This window comes from Diabrotica undecimpunctata, chromosome 1, assembly GCF_040954645.1.
Source record: "Diabrotica undecimpunctata isolate CICGRU chromosome 1, icDiaUnde3, whole genome shotgun sequence".
NCBI lineage: Eukaryota > Metazoa > Arthropoda > Insecta > Coleoptera > Chrysomelidae > Diabrotica > Diabrotica undecimpunctata.
In genome coordinates this window covers 50,817,918-50,840,049 of record NC_092803.1, presented here as the reverse complement: position 1 = coordinate 50,840,049, position 22,132 = coordinate 50,817,918, and the positions used below count along the sequence as shown (strand labels likewise).

Below are 22,132 nucleotides of genomic sequence, written 5' to 3'. Positions count from 1 at the left end.
AAGTTTTAAATGTAAGTTATGTCTGAAACAGTATGTTTATTCAAAACATATTTATAATCAACTCCTACAAAATATTAACCATATTTTTTCCTATTTTCCATATTAAAAATTTTTCTGGTTATATGTTGGTTATTACTAATATCTCGTGATATTTTTGGTTGTACATATTTATTTTTTAAAAACAAATAAATGAATGAAGAAATTCTGTCTCGCTCAAAGATCCCTTATGTTGGCATATGCGTTAGTAGATGACATAAAATTGCAGTCTAAAATTGGTTAAAACAATATCAAGTTTGGTGCCACATGTGCTCACTGTGGATTACACACATATAGTCATATCCCAGCGAGAAGTCACTAACATTTTATTGTATGGAGATATTTAAAGTTAAAGATAAAATCTTCTCTATAAATCAGGTTTTTAAAAATTTCTATCACAAACTGGTTTAAGGTGTATTGACTGCTTTTATATTTATTAATCTGAATACTCTGAAGATACTGTGCTATGTATTTTGTGCAATAGTATCAGTTAGTGTTTTTTGCATAAACAACAATAATGAGTTTTGGTAATAATTATTTATTACATAATACATCGTAATAAGTTATAATAAAAAAGAATATTAAAAAAGTTCCTCTTCTTCGTTATCCTCATCGGCTGGCTCGCTTATTGTATCCGGTATATTATTAGCTGTTGGTAGAGATGCATACCATCCATGTAGTTCCTCTGGTATAATTTCTTTTTTACATAACTTCATTAAATCCATCTTTTCCTGGTTACTAATAAGCAGCAGTTGATTGTAAACTCTTTTAATTTCATTCACACGATTTGTCCGACCTCTTCCGCGGACGTTCAGTACAATGTAGGGCTCTGTGTAACTGTAGTGAAATTTTATTGTCTGGATTGGCTTTCTCATATCGCAAAGACTTGATTACCATTCTTATCTTTCAGACAATTTTTAATTGTGCGTTTTGAGGGATCTTTAAGATCCAACATATCAGAAAATGCAGGTGTTTGAGATGGTAGGAATTGGCGGAGCTTCTGTTTCTGTTTGATCTGGCTCTTTTCATTATGTTTATCCACTCCATAACAGAATTAACAGACACATGCTTTTTTTCCCTTTCAATAGCACTATGCATGCTATAAACTTCCATGAAAGAATGTCCGGATTCTAGGTATTTCTGCTCTATGATTTCCATATGAGTAGTTTGGGTCAAATACTGCAGAAGCGCAGAGATGTGCTGATTGCGATTTTGAAGTTGCAGTTGAATTTGTTTACCTTATAAAACGATTTACAACGTTCTATGACGTTTTTCGATACCCAGTCGCCATTTGTCTGTATCTCTCCATGTGTTGTCATCTAAGTGGCTGTCTCTAATTTCCCTTTCCACACCTTCTCTTCAACTTTTTTTTGGTCTGCCATATTTTCTGCGTCCCGGTAGTACCCAATTTAACAGTTGCTTAGTGGTTTACCTTCTGTCAATCTCTGTACATGGCCATACCATATAAGTCGTTTTGTCTTAATATCTTCGACTTTCTTGCGGATCTTCGCGAAAAATCCAGTTTTGTGACTGTTAGCATTTGCTCTGTTCTGGTTTCTATTTGCCAGATGATTTCACTGTCATACGTTTTAATATGACATTTCATAGCAGTTCGTTGTCCTATTGTGACTTCAATATGAGTGGGCCCTTTACCACCCTTACATTTGACCTAACAGGTCTATTGTGGCTTATTGTGACTCTTAAATTTTTTCTTATTTATATCCATTTGTTTACAGCTGTCGATTACTGGCGTTTGATGCATGCATATTTCTTTTGTAGTAGAGTCAGTCTCGTTATTCAATAGCCAGATTGCGTTAATTTTCAAATGATTATAGATTTGTGAATTGTTTTAGTCGATGAGTCCTTTAAAGACTACATAGCCAAAGAGACCTTAGATGGTGATAACAGATACGATGCAGGAGAGCATGGTTTGCAGGATGCCGAGAAAGGTGTCATCTTCAAAGAATTCCCCCCAGTATTGCATCTACACCTAATGAGGTTTCAGTATGATCCTGTGACAGACAGCTCAGTGAAATTCAATGATCGGTTCGAATTCTATGAAAAACTGTCGTTGGACTCCTATCTCCAGGAACCTGATCCCAACAACCCTGCCAATTATACTTTGCATGCAGTTCTTGTACATAGCGGTGATAATCACGGGGGACATTATGTTGTTTTTATTAATCCGAAAGGTAAGTGATTAAATTGTTTGTTTTATTTTATGATTTCCAAATCAGGGAAAAAGCGAGTCTTACTACAGGTCGGCCAATCGCACAAGTTAAAATAACTTGTTGCCCTTACTACTGAAAGTGCAATATTTGCTGATGGCTGTCAACGAAAATCACATCAGTGCATCCACAATCCAATAGAATCACTTTAATCATTTAGAAACTTGGATTAGTAATTCAAAAGTAAAACTGAATAAACTAAAATCAACTCAAATAATTTTCACAAATTTGAATATAGAAATATTAGTGGTAAAAAAATACAAAAGTAAACATTAAATGTAAATGTAAATCTTACAATATTATAATCAAGATATTGTGCAATATTCTGGTAAACATTGCATTGCGTATGGACAACGCTGCTCCAAAACAAAACTGGTTTAGTTTTTCCTTGTTTCAAGGTTATTATTTTAAAGTAATTACTATTTAAATGGGAATAAGCCACAATTAAAGGTTAAAGTAATTTATTGACGTTATGTATTTATAAAATACCTTGTGAATGCGATCAGTTTTATTTAGGTGAAACATCAAGGCCATTAAATGTTAGAATAAGTGAACATCAATCTTATATTAAAAATAGAGAATTTGATAGATCTCAAATATGTAAAAACGCATGGGATAATGAACATAGGGTTCAAGGGAATGATTCAAATATAGTCCTAAAAGAAACGGGTGGTAAAAAGAGAAAAATCAAAGAAGCGGCTCTCATTATGCTAAATGAGACCAATTGTGTTGCAAATTCTTTGGCAGAATGTAGCAGGATCTGGTTAACCATATTAAAAGAGGAAGTTATTAAAAGGAAAATACTAGTAGTAAGTCAGTAACATATAGAGGATGCATCATTTATGTTTTTAAATAACAAACATATAAAATCAGAATTTGGTGTTTATTGAAAGTACACTAAATGCACGACCAAATACTTACCACGTCGGGATAGTATTATGAGGTTTTTTCCTGGTTTTTCCCTCGTAATTTACTATGGAATCACTAACAGGAGAATTTTACTGTCATCGTGGCATGTGTTTGTCTTTTTAAAGGCGAATTACATGCTATGATTTTTTCTGACGGATATTCTCAAGTTAAAGTTGATTTCATGTAATCAAATGAACTATCTTACAAGTAAAGTCGTCCCAGGAACGTAACTCAACAATATTGGCAATATCATTTTAAAGTCGTCTACTTTAAAATGTATAATGGATGTCTGAATTGTCAATATAAATGAGTCAGATAAAATTAAATTATTAGAAGAATTCTTCACCAAGTAACAAAAAAAAACAAAATTTCTAAGAAGCTACTGTCTAGAATTCTGGAATAATAGTATAACTGTATCAAAGACAAGTCATATTAACAAAGATACATCAAGTAGGTTATCTTTAATCCATTGCTTTTTTTAATGCACAAAACAATGGATTGTATCGATTTGCCCTTTGATAACCTTTTGAAATATTTTAGAAAAATTAGATATCAAGGATATAGAATAATATGTGTCAGTGGATATGAAGTAATTACAATAAGTGATGGATTCGGCCTAAATAGACAGGGCTTTCTTATGTAGTTTTTGATTTAAAATTTTATTTATTGTGTGTTCGTTGTACACACAAGCTGTATGTTCGCATAGCTGTAGTGATAATAATTTAAAATCAATTTTGTGGAAGTGTTGAAAACAAAAATTTTCAGTGTTTTATTGTTAAATTACAATATACTTAATTAATCTTTTGCATTTAGTAGTAAGACACGTGAATTTTTTCAATGAGTATTGAAATTTTCCCTTCTGTTTTTTAATCCCTTTTGATAGGTTTTCTCCAATATTTAAGCCACGAATATTATTCAACATTACGTTAGCCACTAGATAGATATATTTGCTGATAACATAGTATTGGGACTAATTCACCAATAAGTGGTTACAAGGTTAAATAAATCTGAGGTGAATTATTCTAGGTGATGGTAAATGGTGTAAATTCGATGACGACGTCGTTTCAAGATGTACTAAACAAGAAGCATCTGAGCACAATTTTGGTGGACATGATGAGGACATGAATATGACAGTAAAACACTGCACTAATGCCTACATGTTGGTGTATATAAGGGATTCAGAAATGCCCAAAGTATTACAAGATGTAAGTACTGAACCATCAAAAAAATATTAATTAGAGTAGGTTGTGGAATTTACAATTAAATGATGCTGGTTGACAATCCAGCAATTTCACAAATGTAATATATCTTTTATTGGTTTCCAGGTGTTCATTTATGGTTATTTATTTCTCGTACATTTGAGATGTTTGCAGACGTTTTGTCAAAATCGCATTTCACATTTTCTATGCTTCTTGTATATTGGAAATGTAAGCATAGTAAAGGTAGCAAATAACACTCCAGACAATTTTAACTAAAGAGAATTTTTTGACTTTTCTAAAATTCGTTTTTAAAAATACTTCTCACTAAACGGCACATTTTATCGTCAAATCTTTTTAACTATTATGGGTAGTCCAATAAGTAATATATTGGCACTCATTGCTTTACATTATTTAATAAAAAAACCTTAATCTTCCATTTACACCAACTTTCCTATATAAAGTTGTCGATGATATTATCTGTGCCGTACCAAACTATCAGATTGACACTATCTTAAATATATTTAATCTTTTTAATGATAAGATATAATTTACTGTTGAAATAGAAACTGGCAACATCATACCTTTCTTGGACACTAAAGTAATCCCCACAGAAGACTTCATATCATACTAGATTGGTACCAAACAACTACTGTATCAAGCTAGACCTTGCTTACAACAACATAAAAAAAAAAACAGAAATGCAGTTCTTGCCATAAAAAATAAAATACTCTATATATGTGACGATAGGTTTCCAAGTAACAATCAAAGCAAATTACTTGAAATATTTTTTAACAACAATTATCCAAAGACACCACTAAAACAATAATTTACAACTGACACTTTTATGATAGACCATTGGATAGACATGCTGCCCAAGATTTCAAATACAAAAGATTGTCCTTCGTTGGAAACCTGACATAAAATTACTGCCCTCTTCAAAAATATACTTACTAAACTACATTTGTTTTACATATTCCCACCTGTCAACAAACGCACGTTAAAGCCAAACAGGGTCGTACTGAGGTATATTATATGATTTTTAAAAATATTTACTTTTGAAACTATTAGGGTAAGAATTTCTTGAAATTTAATCACTGTGAGCAAAATTTAATGTTCCATTGAAGGAAAATGTGCTAAAATAAAATATTCATTAACTGAGACAACAAAGTAAACATTTTGAATAAAAAAGCAACATGCTACAATTTGAATTTAAACAGACTGGCAAGTTTGGATCTGTAACGTGAGAATGCGTCTGGCTTAAGGCAATAAATTATATTTAATAGCCTCTTAACGAACGAGAGGGCGAATATCAACATGTGCTCATGTGTACAGATGGGAATTTGCTAAATGAATATACTTTTAATCTCAAAATTGGTAGGTACAGCTGTATTAAGAACAAAAGTTTGTTTACTCATGTTAAAGACAAGGCAATGTACACTAGACATCAATACAATCTACAAACTACCAAGTTTAGGCTGCGAATGTTGCTATATTGGACAGGCAAGCCAATGGCTAAAACAATATATTACCCAGTAAAAAATCAAAAAAGTCTAAAAAGACTATCAAAAAAGTAAAAACACATGTGCTGTTGTCGAGCATGTCATCAACACAAGTCACCAGTTTGACTATAATAATGTTAAAATACTACAAACAGTAAATAATTATAAAACAGGCTATTTCATGAAATGTGTTACATTAGAAAAACAAAAAATGTAATAAACTTTAAAACATCACACTACATCACTACAAGACATCAACCAAAAAAAAAACACATACGGTAATATTCTGAAATCTATTTAATTTAAAATTAATCTACCATGTATCTGCTAATCTTGACTTTGACGGTGACTTATTTTAAAATGTTATTGTTTAAATTATTATTATTAAATGTTTAAAAACATTATTAGTATTAAAACATTATTGTTTGTTGTATATATATTTTTTTAACAATTGCAACTCTGTAAGTATATATTCATGTAATTTTATTCTTAAGTTATATCTCTTCAATACATTGCAATGCATTTCTGATGGAGCCAACAGTCAGTTGGTGAAATATTAGGTAACTAGCAAACACAATAATTGTTTTCATTCCAAACCGACAGAACCTGACATCAATGTATATACCTATATTTTGATTTATATTTTCAGGTGACAGATGCAGACATTCCGACAGAACTGGCTGATCGCTTGGCAGAGGAAAAGCGAATGGAGCAGGTGAGGCGTAAAGAACGTAATGAAGCCCATCTGTACATGACGATAAACGTTCTTTTGGAGGATGCGTTCGATGGTCATCAAGGTAACGACCTTTACGATCAAGAAAGGGCTCTTTTTAGGGTGTTCAAAATCAAAAAGATGGCCACCGTTGCCGAACTGATGGAGATGTTGGCGGACGCGTTTAAGTATCCTCCAGAGCAAATAAGGCCATGGCCTTTTAGCCAAAGGTTAGTAAATTTATTTGTATTAACGTATGTTAATTCGGTATTACAACATATTTTGTGTCGTAGGAAAAAAATTTTGTTGCTTTTTCAGGTCAAACCAAACCATTCGACCCAGTGTTTTAGATCTCGAAACAGACCTTCACAAGCCAGTTATAGACACGGCAGAAAACGCGAATCCTTGGAACATATTCCTAGAGCTTCTTCCTCCCGATTCGGGACAATCGACACTTCCAACGTTCGATAAGGAAACAGATGTATTATTGTTTTTCAAAATGTACGATCCCAAGCAAAAGAAAATCCACTATTGCGGTCACAGCTATTTACCCGTTACGAGTAAGTTAGTGGATATTATACCGTTGTTAAACGAAAGAGCTGGATTTCCGCCAGATACTGAACTGTTACTGTATGAGGAAATACGACCGAATATGATAGAAAAAATTACAAATTTTAATGATCCTTTAGAAAAGGTAAGTTTGTGTAGAACTAGAAGATTGAAAAGATTTTTATACATACAGCATCCAACGATGTGAATACTTTTTCATTCCCAATTTCTCACTTAAAATCTTTTGCACAGTCATTCAGTACGATACAGTGTGCTTTTCTTCTATCATATCTGGTATAGAGGCAGTTTTTGACGTCGATTTGTGATCGTGCGATTACACTTGAATTCGCCATAATTAATATAGCTCAGGGAAATAAGCTTCTTTTCGTGACACTCGTCCGGCCAGGCAACCGACAGTTGTTTTGAGTAGTATGGACCTCTATAACAAGAACCTATATGTTTCCTGCAGTCGATTTTTTGGACTTAATTAATTATTAACAAATTAAAGTCAAAAAACGGTAAATTTTCGCTTTTTTGCGAAATGCAATCTTTTTCGAATTTTTCACGTTAAAACCATAAAGTATGTTGTTTCAGATCACCCTAATAAGATCTCTTAATTGTTATAAACAAAGCTGCTATCAATATATAAAAAAAGGCACTAACTTCGTCGCAAAGTGTCCTGGGTAAACTTTTGTTCCTTTTAATAATTAAAAACGAAGAAACATTATTGGAATAAAATGTTTCCAACATAGGTTAAAAAAGTTTATTATTCTTATATCACCAGCATATCCAACCTAATTACAATACAGACAAACACTAAGATCAATGTACACTTGTTCTCCCAATATTTAGTTACCTCTCCGAAACCTGAACAATTTGAACAGCAGATAAATCAATGTATTTAGGATGTGGTGTGAAGATTTTGGAGCTTGGTGAGTTTTATTTGATATAATATCAAGTAAAACGCATTAATATTCATTCAAAGCGGACCAACCAATCCGGAGATTAACTGTCGGCCGTGCGAAAAAATTTATTTCGAGAAAAACGCGTTTCTTTAAGCGAAAGTTTTTTCTCGTATTATTTTTTTATTTTTATCAAAAATATCGAGTTTGATCACTTACACTTGATTAATCTGCTATTCCTTGACTATATAGTAATAAGCCATCATCATTAAAGGCCTGTTTTTCCTCTTGCTGAGCAGTTTTTTTAACTAAACGACCTTCTTTCGTTGCAGCCTTAATCGCGTTTTCCGCCATCAAAATTTGTTCACCATACTCATAAAAATTCTCGAGCAATTTTTTTACTCAATTTATTTGCATCTGTTCTTGACAGGATCTTTTTAAACACACATCGGCAACAGACTTCTCTTCAATTAAAATATTTGTACCGAAACAAGAAGTAATATCCACCATGCAACACGGAGCAGGCGCATAACTAAAATCATGCGTTAGTTGATTTCTAATGCTTTACCTACCACGTTGTATGAAATTTATTTGTCGGTCACCACATTCACATTCGACATTGATTTTGAAAGCAAGACCGCGAATATAGACTAATAAAGTTATTAAAAAATAAAAAACCTTTTTTCGCCACAACTGTATAGAGGGGTTTGACAGATAAAATGTGTAGCAGGAGATATTACAAAAATTCTAGGGATTCATAAATTTTTTAGTGGAAATATTTTTAAATAAACAATCAAAACGCCAAACTCATTATTTTGCTCATAACTTAACTTATCTATTTGAGACTAACTTGAGATTTTACGTCAACAGACTTTTTCAGAAAAAAAAAGATACATAAAATGAGATATGCTAAATTAAAATCGGATGATAAACACAAAACGTTATTGCAAAATGAACAACGAAATCGTTGTTTTTGAATATTGTTAATAACTTTTTGATTGTTTTTTAAAATTTGTTTAAATGTCTAAATTTGAGAGTATTAGCGTGTTTGAATTGTGTGCAAAAGATGGGTTTTGTTTACAAGATTTTTTAAAAAAAAGAGCTAATTTCTATGGCTGGGATAGATAATTTGATTGAATGGATCCCAATAATCCTGGGCTTATTTTCTTCTTTAAGACGTGTACTAATCACCTATGAAAAAAAAACGTTTAAAAAATTACATTTATGTACACAAAATGATTTAATAATAAATAACAATTTAAGCTTATAAACATTTAAAATAACTGTAGAATTTAGTTCAAATTAAATGGTTAAAAAATATTTGGAAAATTGGTTAAAAATACAACTTCTAAAACCAAAAAAAATGTTCTAGGGCCCTTAGGAGCCAAGATAGCCCCTTTTTTTAAATCAGTTACGTTAATTAACAACAATAGGGGCTGTATTTAACCAATCTTTTATAAGAAAACTCAAAATTTTTAACAAAAATTTTAGCAAACAAAATTAATAAAAATTGTTTAAACAGGAGTGTTGTAAACAAAAAGTACTTGCGTTCCGACTAGAGTAAAAGGAGTGGACTGAAGTTGCCACCTGCGCTCTTCAAAAATATCCAACACAGCTTGAAAATAGAGCGAACAAAAAAATGACATATCTCTGGTTATACTGGACCATATTTGCTATTTCTTTTTTTAAACGGGTTAGACATTAAAATAATAACATTTATAGGCTTAAAAAGTGCTATTTAGTATTAAATCATTTTATGTATATAAATGTAATTTTTTTAAAACTTATTTTCCATAAGTTATTAGTATATGTCTTACAGAAGAAAATAAGCCTCGGAATACTGAGATCCATTCTGTCAAATTATCTGGACTAGCCTTAAAAACTAGCTCATTTTTCAAAAAATCTTATAAACAAATTAAATTTCGCAGAAACTATTCGACCGATCTGGCCTATCTTTTGCACACAATTCAAACACAACAAGACTTTCAAGTTCAGGTATATTTAAACAAATTTTAATAAATAATCAAAACATTATTAACAACATTTAAAAACAGCGATTTTGTTGTTCATTTTGCAATAACTTTTTTGTTTATTATCCGATTTTAATTTAGCATATCTCATTTCGTATCTCTTTTTTCTAAAAAAGTTATCTGTTGATGTTCAATCTCTAAATAGATAAGTTATGAGCAAAATATTGAATTTGACGTTTTGATTGTTTATTTAAAAATATTTCTACTAACAAGTTGATGAATCCCTAGATGATGAGAGTCTTTTTGTAATATCTCATACTACACATTTCAACTGTCAAGCCCGTATATATAGTTGTGTCGAGTAAAAAAACTTAGGTCTAATACTGGTTTTCGAAAATTTAATATCTTTTGAGCACGTTTTACACTTAAGCATAGTTGACAATTCTCCAATTGTACTTTGATCTATTTTAACCTCAAAAATTAGTATTGTTTGATAATTTTTTAGCGGATGCATTAGTAAACGATGTACTCTGCTCAGACTATGCTGGTTTCCATGATATTTGTGATATCTTCTTGTACTGCGATTTATTTTTATTTTTGTCGTTTTACTCGCTTGTAAAGTATAGGCATTTTGCCGTGAAAAATATACTTATTAATAACCAAATAACTGCTGTAAACACGAGTGAAAGATAAAAAAAAATATACTGTTTTGTATGGTAATATTTGAGGTCATTTCTAAAAGTGTAAGGGGTTGGACCTTAATTTTATAATATTTTTTTCTCTAATTAATCTAATAAACGGAGAAGTCAACAAGAAACAAGCGTTCCATACATTTACGTCACACTATATTAAACATTATACAAACTTTATAACTTTTAGGTATTAGAAGAATTAATGGACGGTGATATAATAGTGTTTGAAAAGGAAGAAAGAGAGGAACTTTCCGACCTTCCGACATGTGTAGATTATTTCAAAGATTTGTATTGTCGCGTTGAAGTGACTTTTGTAGACAAGTGCATACCGAACGATCAGGGATTCACAATGGAGCTGTCACAGAGAATGACATACGATCAGTTCGCCAGAGCGGTAGCGCAGAGGGTAGGAACCGATCCCTATTTGTTACAATTCTTTAAATCTCAAAGGTAAGATCTTATTGTTAAATAAACGTTTTGGTTCAGTTGCTTTACTATTTTATTTGGAGTAGTTCTTACACAATATATTTTTGGCTTCGTAGAAACAGCATTCATGTGATTTATAGATTTGGAAAAAGTATTTGATAAGGTACAAGTAACAGATGCCTTCTTCCCAAAATTCTTATCTCTTCAGACGTTTCTGACTGTATTTATGTCTTAAATAATTCATTCGGACCAAATGGCACCTGATAGACTATTTAAGTCCACTTCTTTCTAATGTTATTATGGATAAAATATTTAAAAAAGGGGAAAACTTTGATTGATAAATAATGAACAACAGGGAGACAGCCATTTTTTGTTTTGCACATGATGTCATTATTACCAAGAATGAAGATATTTTACAACCTTAAAAGTTTAATATAAATCAAATATATACGCATAAAAATATCAGCAAAAACAACTAAATTAAGAAAACAAGAGAAAACAGAGGAATATACAAAGAAAACATGAATGACATGGAATGCGTGGGAAAAAAGAAAAAATCCTTATACCTATACATTATTTCCAGATATACGTCCATGCATGCTATCAATGATATTTCAACGTCGTTACTGTACCACCAATCCTTAGAAATTCATTAACAATTTTAAAATTGTTTTAATCATCTGTGTAATACAAATATAACTAAAATGCTGTGAATAAGCAATTATTTATTGTATTTTTACCTACAAAATTCTTATGTAAATTCTAATGTAAGCTTTCACATTAAATTTTATAAATCACTATAGTCTGGCAAATAATAAGTGAAATCCATCCAAAATCACGCGCCGTAAGTGGTGAAATGTAGCCGAAATCACGTGTCCCATCATGAATGCCCCATTGGTTCGTAAGAAAATATGTTTCCTTGCTGGTCACTTTTAGAATACCAAACCATCATACCCAATGCATTTTCCCTAATAGTTTCTTTTGATTTTCAGTTATAAAGATAGTCCTGGTCACCCGTTGAGGTGTACATTCGAAGGAACTCTCAAAGACCTATTAGTGTATTCAAAGCCAAAAGTCCCGAAGAAAATATTTTATCAGCAACTTAGTATTCGAGTCAATGAATTAGAGAATAAGAAGCAATTCAAATGCGTTTACGTGGGCTCGAAGTTCAAGGAAGAAAAGGAACTGATATTATATCCAAATAAAGGCGGAACCGTGGCCGATCTTTTGGAAGAGGCGAAAAAGCAAGTCGGAGATTGTGGTACTGGAAAACTTAGGTAAGTTTATTCATAGATATTATAATATAATATCTTATAGTACATAACATTTAAATGAAAAATGCTTTTGTTTAATTTTCGTTTTTTTTTTTATTTCTATTTTTTACTACTAAAACTGGTTCTGTGGTGTTTTCTTGTCACTTGTTCCTAATGATCCAGTAACTATACAACCTCTGTATTGATGTGCAGATGTACTACTTTTAAAAGATAATTCACACTGCGACTTAAAAGATCTACTATGTCCCTTTTTTTGTTGTCTATGATGGCTTCTCAGTAATTAGAGCAGCTCACGCAGTCTTTTAATTCCAGGAAGTTTACTATATTTAAAGTTTATAGATTCCAGGAGGTTTACGTTAGGTTAACTGATCTTCCTCTATCTCATATGCTCCCAATTTGCCGGACGCTCCAGTTTGAGTATATGTATAGAAGTTCTGTTACGTCTACTACCTTCAATGTTTTCAGGTAGTTTCTCAGTCGAAATTGGTAGAAAAATATTCCTAAAAATATATACATATTTTTTTTTTTTTTCGTTTAAACTAATGCAATATTTAAATGTCATGAGTTTGGTGCTAAAACTCAAGTAGTTCATTTCGAGAAAACAGCATATAACAAATAATAAGTTTTGTGTCGTTTAATAATTTCATTAGTACTACATAATGTCAGTTCTCATTTTAATTATGGTGTAAAAAGAGTATATTCAAACAATATGTCGTCTGGGTGTCCTCTTCGTAACGAAGAGGAATTGCTTTACATTGCGAATATGCCAATAATCCTTGAAGACGACCAGCAGATCAACCTTCAAGAGGCGACAATTCAGAGAATATTCCTGGTGATGAAGCCTTCTCGGACGACGAGGATAATATTGCCCTTCTATTTTGAAGGATATAGAATTAGCCAAAAGAACAACCTGGACCAAGTCGGCGACGTTTTGCGTTATTAACATCAAGCACTTCACTAAGGAAACCGGTCCTAAAATTCCAAATGATTTGGAGAAGCCAGTAGATTTTTTTTAAAACTTGTTCCCCAGAACTCTAATTGAAAAAAATGTATTCGAAACAAACCTCTACGCTCTTCAGAAACGTGGTGGAGACTCTTCATTTACACCAACTTCTGCCAAACGAATTCAAATTTTCATTGCAGTCAATATATTGATGGGAATCAAAAAGTTGTCCAGTTGTCGATAACTGGTCATCTAAAGAGGAACTACGAGATCACCACATAAGTTCAGCTATGTCTAGAGATTGGTTTGCTTGGTTTCTAGGAAATGTGCGTTTAGCAGATAATTCGGTGATGCCTGGTCGCGACTCGCCAAATTATGACAAGTTGTATAAAGTTCAACCTTTATTGGATACTTTATCTGAAACGTTTCGTTCTTCATATGGCACTTCAAAACATCAATCCATAGACGAATCTATGATTCGTTTCAAGGGTCGAAGTTGCCTAAAGCAATTTATGCCTCTAAAACCCATCAAGAGGGGTTAGTCTAGGTCTCTCTGACGAGAATGGATATGTTTGCCAATTTCAAATGTATGTTGGAAAAACTAATGATCAAAAAAGATTTGGGCCAAAGATAGATCTTAGATTTGACTCGAGCTTTGGTGGCAAAAGGATGTAACATTTTTTTTTATAACTTTTTCAACTCTGTGCCCTTACAAAAAAACAATTTAAGCAGAATGTATTTATGCGTGCGGCACTGTCAGGACTAACCGAAAAGATATCCCAAAAGACTTAGCATCTGAGGACAATCGGACTGGAGGGTCAGCAAAGATGGAGTGGTGTTTGTAAAGTGGAGAGATTGGAAAATAGTATATTTTTTGGGAAATCACCAAAACCCTTCAGAAGAAGCAACTGTTTCCCGCAAGCAAAAAGACGGAAATTCACAAGTCGTGGCCTGTCCAACGATGGTGAAACAATATAACCAGCATATGAGTTATGTTGACAAAACAGATAGGCTGAAATCTGTGTATGAAATTGACCGTAAATCAAAGAAATGGTGGCACTGAATTTTGTGGCATTTTATAGATATATGTGTTGTGAATTATTTTATTCTCTTCCACCAAATATCGAAATGCGCGGTTCCAAACCTGAAATGTTTAAGTTATCTGTAGCGACAGGGTTAATTGGCATCAGTGGTAGTAAACCTTCACGAAGTAGGTTTACTTCTCCTACAGTCACAGGGAAACATTTAAAAAAAATTTTGCATTATGAGAAACGCTTTGACCAATGTTTGCATATGGCACAATACGGGACATCTAGGCGATGTGCTTTTTGTAGAACTAGTAGGGATCCTCACAGAAACAGAGGTGTGTGTGCGACATGTAAGGTTCGATTGTGCCTTACCGAAAAAAAGAACTGTTTTCATTGTATCATAAAAAGCAACCTACGTTTTATACTATTATTTAGTTATGAGATTTTTATTTGCTTGAAAAAATCTCCTACTGGTATCATGTCGAAACTATAGTCTATTAAAAAAATACGTAAAAAAAATAATATTTTTTACTTTTTTGTCTTTTAGGAACCCAATAGAGTAAGATTATTTAATTTTTACCTTAATTTTTGTAAGTAAAAGTTGTCAGGAAACAAAGGGTTAAAGTAAAACTAGAAAATTTTTATGGAAAATACCGTCTTGCTGGAACACGTAAAACTCGGTTAAGTCATACCTGTCGTGGCATGTCGTCGCATAACGTTCACTATATGACTTAATGAGTTTTTGCGTTTATAGCAACTAATAAAGAACTTTATATGTATTTTGTATTCTCGTTTTTATGGTCCTGAGATTTTTAAAATCAGAAAATAATAGCTTAAAATTGTAGAAATAAACTTGTTGAAAAATATAAAAATCTTAAGATTAAAATTTTTATTAAGCCCACGATATTTTTAAGTATAAGTTCCCTAGAAGTATTTTTGATTGTCTCATTCCTTATAAGTCTTCCAATGTTTGGATCTTTTCTGATAATGTGTTTTTTCTATGAAGATATTTAATAATTGATATTTTTTTTTTATTTCAGGTTAACAGAAATAAGTAGTAATAGGGTATCAATGGGGCCAAAAGAAGACACGCCTTTAGAGCAGCTAGCAATTACAGCTACGAAAATATATAGGATCGAAGAGGTGCCTGAGGAGGAATTGCATCTTGCCGAAGACGAAACGTTGATTTCGTGTGCTCATTTTCACAAGGAGGTCTTTTCGACGTTTGGCACTCCTTTCCTCATAAAAGTCAAACAGGGAGAACCGTTCGCTAAAGTTAAAGGTATATTTGTGATTAGATTCTTATAATAGACTTTTTTTATAGCAGAACCAGTAGAAAATAGTTTAAAGATTTTTTTTAAAGCCATTTTGTATTAGGCAATGTCAGATTATACAATTTCTTCCAAGACTAATAATAAGCAGCTTATGAACTAGAAATTATATCATTTTGTTTATTCATATGTGAAAAAAACTGATATCATGTATAAAAAACTAGTGCCAAGTCAATAAACTATTGTGAGTGTATTGCATTTATATCTTTAATGAAGATACTATTATGTAATGCTGTGATTTTAGCCAGAAGTAAAAAATTGTGTAATTGGAGGAAGATTGTATTCTAAAGAGCAGATTCAGCATCTTCAGCTAACCAGTTTTCGGTGGTTAAGTGTTTGTGATTATTTTTATTGATTCTACTTACTCAAGCTACATGCCCTCTTCACTTTACACGGATTTGTTTAATTGTAACTAATATTAAAAGAGGGAAAGTCAGTTAGAAAGCGCACGCAAGAGAGCTCACTGAAGAAATGGATGTATAAATGGCAAAGAAGTACTCACTGAAAACGAAATGAAGATAAATATTAACAAAACAAAAGTTATGCAGATAGGAGAAATAAGAGAAGAATATAAATTGATGGAATAAAAATGGAACAAGTTAAAACTTTTACATATTTAGGAGTAATAATAGAAGAAACAGTATCACTAAAATCAGAAATCAATAGCAGAGCAATAAACACTACATCTGTATCATAGAATGGGCAAAATATTTATGTGCAGAAAAGAAATATTACTGTATACAAAAATGAAAGTTTTTAAAGCAGTTTATATACCCGTTGTAACTTTTGGCAGCGAATCATGGGTACTAAAGGAACTGCAAAACAGCAAGATACAGGCTACAGAGATGGAGTTTTTAAGATGAGTTAACGGTGATACCAAAATGGATAGAATAAGGAACACAGATATAAGGAACAAACTAAAAATACAATCCACATTGGAGTTTATAAAACAGAGGCAGTTGAGTTGGTGGAGTCATTTTAATTAAATATTAAAAAACAAAAAATAGGAAGACCAATACCGATATGAGAAGAAGTAATCGGAAAGATACTGGAGAGGAGTGGCATGAACAGACTCAAAGATGTTGACATCAAACCGTAAAGAATCTAAAGTAATTTGTTAAGTAAATTAAGCCTTACACCATTATATGGTAGAAAGATTTTTTTGATTATAATATATAAGAAATAAATCACCATATTTTTGTCTGTGTGACTTTAGTCATTTGTCCACTGAACATATTTTTTTAATAAAAATTTGGTAATAATGGTCTTTTATTTTACAGAGCGAATACAGAAACGATTGGCTGTGCCCGAAAAAGAATGGGAGAAATTTAAGTTTGCAATCGTGGCGATGGGTAGGCCACAGGTTATTCAAGAAGATGAATATGTAATTAATTTAGCTGATTTTAAACCTGTTCCTAATCAATGTAAGTATCTAATAAATATTTATACGAGGACTTTTCTCTTTCGGTTTTGGCCAGCAAATTAATAGACTTGATAAGTTTTTTCTGTTAGTAAAAAAATCGGATCTGACTCTTTTTCCGTCTAATATGTCAGTATATATTTCGTAAAATTGTTGTGAAATAATAATATCAGAGCGATGGTTGATTCCCTTATATTTTGATATAATATATTGGACTGCTGAGGAACCCTAGGGAATTGTGAATTAGCTATATTTTGTATTAAAAAAGTTCTGAAACTGTTTTCTTGGGGCACGTCTAATATTATGTTTATATGTGATTAAGCCACAATTAATTGTAATGAAAATTACATTTTTAACAACTGTTTGATGTTTCGATTTGCACTCCAGAAATCGTATTAAAAACAATATTTTAAAAATTGTGCGAAAAGTTTAATCAACAAGTTGTTGTGTATTCGCTTACAATTGATTAGATAAAACTATTCTGATTATAATTAACGAACGCCACCAAATTAATGTAATCCCTTGATGTACATTTATGATTTGTTTACTTTTCTCATCGTCTATTATTCTAACAATAGCAGGTAATAGTAATAATATCGTATGGCTTTTTTTGCCGGGGAGATCCTTTCGGATTGTTCTGACGCCAATTGCATCTTTAACCCTGTTTCAAGTAGCTAGTGTCGATGCACACTAGCCCAGGGGAACCGACGGCTTTACGTGCCCTTCGAAGCACGGTGAACATCTCGTATCATTTTTAGACATGAAAATGTGTATGGCCGTCCACAATAGCAGGTAGAACACGTTTTAGGGTATACAGGTGATGTTCACAATTGCTTATTTAAATAGACGACAAAATAGGAGCTTAACCTGAAATATTGCCATTATAGGGCAAGCACGGGTCCTAAAATATGTATACTAAATTAGTTTCCTTTCCACAAAACCTTAAGAACCTTGGAAATACACATGCTCGACAAAAAAATGAATCCTAAAAACATTGTCTATTTTAATTTCATACTGAATTCAATATAAGTATTACAAACGATTGTTAAAAGAAAATAATAAATTCTTTCACTAATGCAAAAACTAGTTCAACTCTTCTCTTGTATGAGAACGCACTGAAGAGAAATGAATGTTTTCAGCAATGTCTGAATTCATCGTTTCATTAGTAGATTGACCAAATGAGTGCGTCAGGTTCACGAGATTTTGAACTCAGTCTACTTTTGAAATATAATATAGTAGGCAACGCCAACTATTTTTAGAAGAAAAATGGTAAAACCAGAGTAGAGTTTAACGCCAACTAGGTTTAGAAGAAAAATAATAAAACCAAACAGAAAGTTAACAAAAGTTCCAAAGCTAAAGAAATTGGAAATAAAAAAATTTGAAGATAATAAACAAAAATGTAACGTTCATAACGTTAGCAATTGTCAATGTTTTTATTAATATTTTCTACAAAGTTTGACCAAACAATTACAGGTAATCACAAAAACCTGCCCTCCTCATTCCTTGAGCCCTTTTAAGATCGTGGCGACACTCTAAATATTATTAGCTTGCTGTCTCCATTGGCTGCAATCCTATGCTATATGAACGGCTTCATGTAGGGATTTTCCCACCAGTGTCTTCATTTGTTCTGCTCATCGTGTTGGAATCTTTCTCTTAGTCTTCGTCTTTCTACATTTCCTTCCACTACGAATAGTTCCATGGTCCCTGTTCTTCTAGCTATGTGCCCGAAGTAAATTATCTATGCTTGGTTTACTTTTTTTAATAGCCTGTCTTTTATATGAAGCTCTTCCAGAATTGACAGGTTGGTTCTATGTTCTGTCCAGGACACGCGTAGAATTCTTCTATAAACCCACATCTCGAAAACTTCGTTCTTACTCCTATCGATTTTTTTGAGAGTCCATATTTCAGCTGCCTTGCTAGCGACAGTAAAAATAAGGGCATTGACTAACCTGAGCTTAGTATTCCTTGTTATTGTTCGATCTTTCCATATTTTAATCAATTTAGCAGGTGCGTTTCGGGCCATTACTAGTCTACACTTGATTTCTTAGGAGCAATCGCCATTTTTGGTTATCAGGGAGCTTGAGTATACAAATCTGTCTACCACTTCGAAATTCGTCACTTTATGTATGTGCGGTAGATTATTATTTGCTCTGTCTACGATCATTATTTTTGTTTTTCTGGTGTTGATCGGAAGTCCGAATTCTCCGCTTATCTGACTTAGATGTTTAGTGATGGTGATCATTTGAACTTCATTCACTGATAGTATAAGTGTGTCATCTGCGTATCGCAGGTTGCTGGTTTTTACCTCCTATAGTGATTCCTCCATCCCATTCGTCAGGTACTTTTATCATTAGGTATATATTCAGAATATATATGTTGTATAATAATGGTAATAGTATGCAGCCCTATCTAGTTTCTTCCGTGTATTTTAACTTTGGCTGAGTTTTTATCATACTGATTTCTTTTAGGTTAACTAGGTGGTTAGGTACTCCCATATTTTACATTATACTCCAGAGGGGATCCCATATTACTGAATCGAAAGCCTTTGTGTAATCTACGAAACAGAGCAGCGTTGGTATGTTGTGCTCTCTCGCTTTTTCTATTATTTGTCTGGTGTTCAGTATATGTTCCCGCTTTACTTGTCCTGGTATGAATCCGCATTGTTCTTCGGCTATCTCTGGAAGTAGAAAGTTCTATAGCCGTTCATTGATTATATATAACAGGATTTTGCTTGCATAGGGAATAAGGGCAATAGTTCTATAATTGCTGCATACGGTTAGTGATCCTTTTTTATGGATAGGAATAAAGGTTGATTCACACCACTCACCAGGCCATTCACCTGTGATCGATATCATCTTGCACATATCCAGTATTACATCTATGCCAATCTCACCCATTGTTTTTAGAGTCTCCGCTGGTATGCCCTCGATTCCTGGAAATTTTTTTTCTTAGTTAGTAGATTGCCTTCCTTATTCTGCTCGTAAGATTATTGGTTCTGCAACTTTGAATGTTTCTTGTGTTCTGAGACTGATGCATCTTTGATGTTCTTTAGTTCTGAGATTGATGTATTTTATATGTTGTCTTGATAAACATACATAGATAATATTAGTATAAAGGTAGTAGTCCTCAATTCAAAAAATAATGATAATAGACCATAACTTTATCTTTACTTAAAGTTGTCTTTGTTGATTAATTTTTTTCTTGCTTTAGCAGCGGGTAGTCCTCGACCTTGGTTGGGATTAGACCATGTGAATAAAACTCCAAAAAGGTCGAGGTTCAATTACCTGGAGAAGGCCATCAAAATCTACAACTGAGACTGACAGAAGAGACATTTAGTGACAAAATCTCTATCACCACCTAACCAACCGATGACCACCAAACCTTCGAGTTATGGCCGACATGTACCTCCGCCTACAACTTTCCCCCCTATAAGCGAGGTGTTGCACGACATTGTCACTATACCACGCTAAATAGTCAAGACGCCTGACGATAGGACTCAGTGTAAATTGTAAGGGCGCCGTTTTTCTTTCAAGTCTTGTTTATAAGAAGTATTACATATTGGAGTCACCCGGTGCTTTATTTTTATATTAGGTGAGCTTTTGATTTTGTAATAATTAAGAAATGGGGGAATCCCTCTTTTCAAAACAAGATTTTAGTCTATGTAAAGTTAATTTAGGCCTCTTATTGTGTTTTTTTAATTATGACTACCATAAAAGAGCTAATATATAAGTAATTTATGACCGTAATCGAAAATGATACTTTTCTGTCACATATCTTTTCAAATGTCTGTAGCTGTACGACAAACAGACGGCGAGTAAGAGTAATCCACTTCCACAACATAAGTTAATATTCGGTTCTACATCGTATATAATCTTTTTTGATCACTAAAACCTACTAATGCTACTAATTACAACTTTCTAATGAATTTTGATCGTTAAAACATGCTACTATTAAAACATACCATTTGATCATCTGGTATAAAAATGAAGCTCCGGGTGTATCGGGGAGGAAGGACATTGCGGAAGACCAACTGCGTCTTTTAGACTTAACCTTGTCGCCAGCATCTCGACTAAATATGCTTATCCAGATTATTCTCAGAGTAACTTAAAAACAGGCAATTATCAGCTATATATAACACTTGTAAATATTTATTTAACTGACAAATAAAAAAGTCTGTCTCTTGTTTTTTAGGGTGTATTCACATGTTGATATTTTGTAGAGGGTTATTCAGGATTTCGAATGAAATCATGTTTTTAATTAATAATATTATTTATCACATATTTTATATTATCTTCACGGTTGTACAAGATATCGATATCGATAGTTATAAAGGTTGTTGCATAATTGTTACCGAAAGGGGTGTTGCAGTTAGCGTTGAATGGTAACAAAAGTGGTTTATGGTTTTAGGACGACAAACATAAATGTCTAATGGAAGAAAGCAATGATGTTAATGTAAAAAAGTATTGTGTCATATATGTAAACAATTCTATGAGTCATATTAATAAAACATGTATTATTTGTATCTCAAATATTTGACAGTAACAAAATATGGTTGTTGTCATTTGCTTGGGTTTATATGACTGTGAACACTAAATCCATTCGCCAATCTTACTGATTATACTTATTAGTCATTGTTTCATCTATAATCTTATCGAAATATGTTAAATTTAGGAATATTTATTTCAAAATGTAAGCGTTCTATACTTACTGTTAAGTAAAATCTACAAGATCCTTTTTCTCATACCATCTGATTATACAGCTTTCAGTTTTATGCTTTCACAATAGTACATTTACTCATAAGAGATCTTTTGAAAATGATGAAATTGTAACATTATTTATTAATGTTTAAATACAAATGAATTACTAAAAATGATATTCACTTTAGGATTAGGCCCATTCTTAGCTAGCTAGTATGCAAAATTTTTGTGATTTATATTTAGGGTTTTAAATAAATAAATACACTTCTCCTTCTTTTCAATCTTTTATGACTCTTGTCCAAACCTTTCATGCTTTC

The 22,132-nt window shown here is 32.4% G+C and overlaps 1 protein-coding gene across 4 annotated transcripts in view; it reads left to right on the top strand.

Moving 5' to 3' along the window:
• The window catches only part of Usp7 (Ubiquitin-specific protease 7), a 36,286-nt gene extending 14,982 nt beyond the window's left edge, over positions 1 to 21,304 (top strand). For 3 of the 4 annotated variants that reach the window (XM_072542276.1, XM_072542288.1, XM_072542285.1), the window contains exons 7-15: positions 1,890 to 2,228; positions 4,200 to 4,378; positions 6,521 to 6,813; positions 6,902 to 7,277; positions 10,884 to 11,146; positions 12,115 to 12,399; positions 15,408 to 15,649; positions 16,979 to 17,122; positions 20,329 to 21,304. In XM_072542276.1, the coding sequence (XP_072398377.1) occupies positions 1,890 to 2,228; positions 4,200 to 4,378; positions 6,521 to 6,813; positions 6,902 to 7,277; positions 10,884 to 11,146; positions 12,115 to 12,399; positions 15,408 to 15,649; positions 16,979 to 17,122; positions 20,329 to 20,432 (2,225 nt within the window). In that variant the 3' untranslated portion in view covers positions 20,433 to 21,304. The remainder of the gene's footprint in view (positions 1 to 1,889; positions 2,229 to 4,199; positions 4,379 to 6,520; positions 6,814 to 6,901; positions 7,278 to 10,883; positions 11,147 to 12,114; positions 12,400 to 15,407; positions 15,650 to 16,978; positions 17,123 to 20,328) is intronic. The other variant, XM_072542281.1, reaches the window with a different exon arrangement.
• Positions 21,305 to 22,132: the final 828 nt, after the last annotated feature.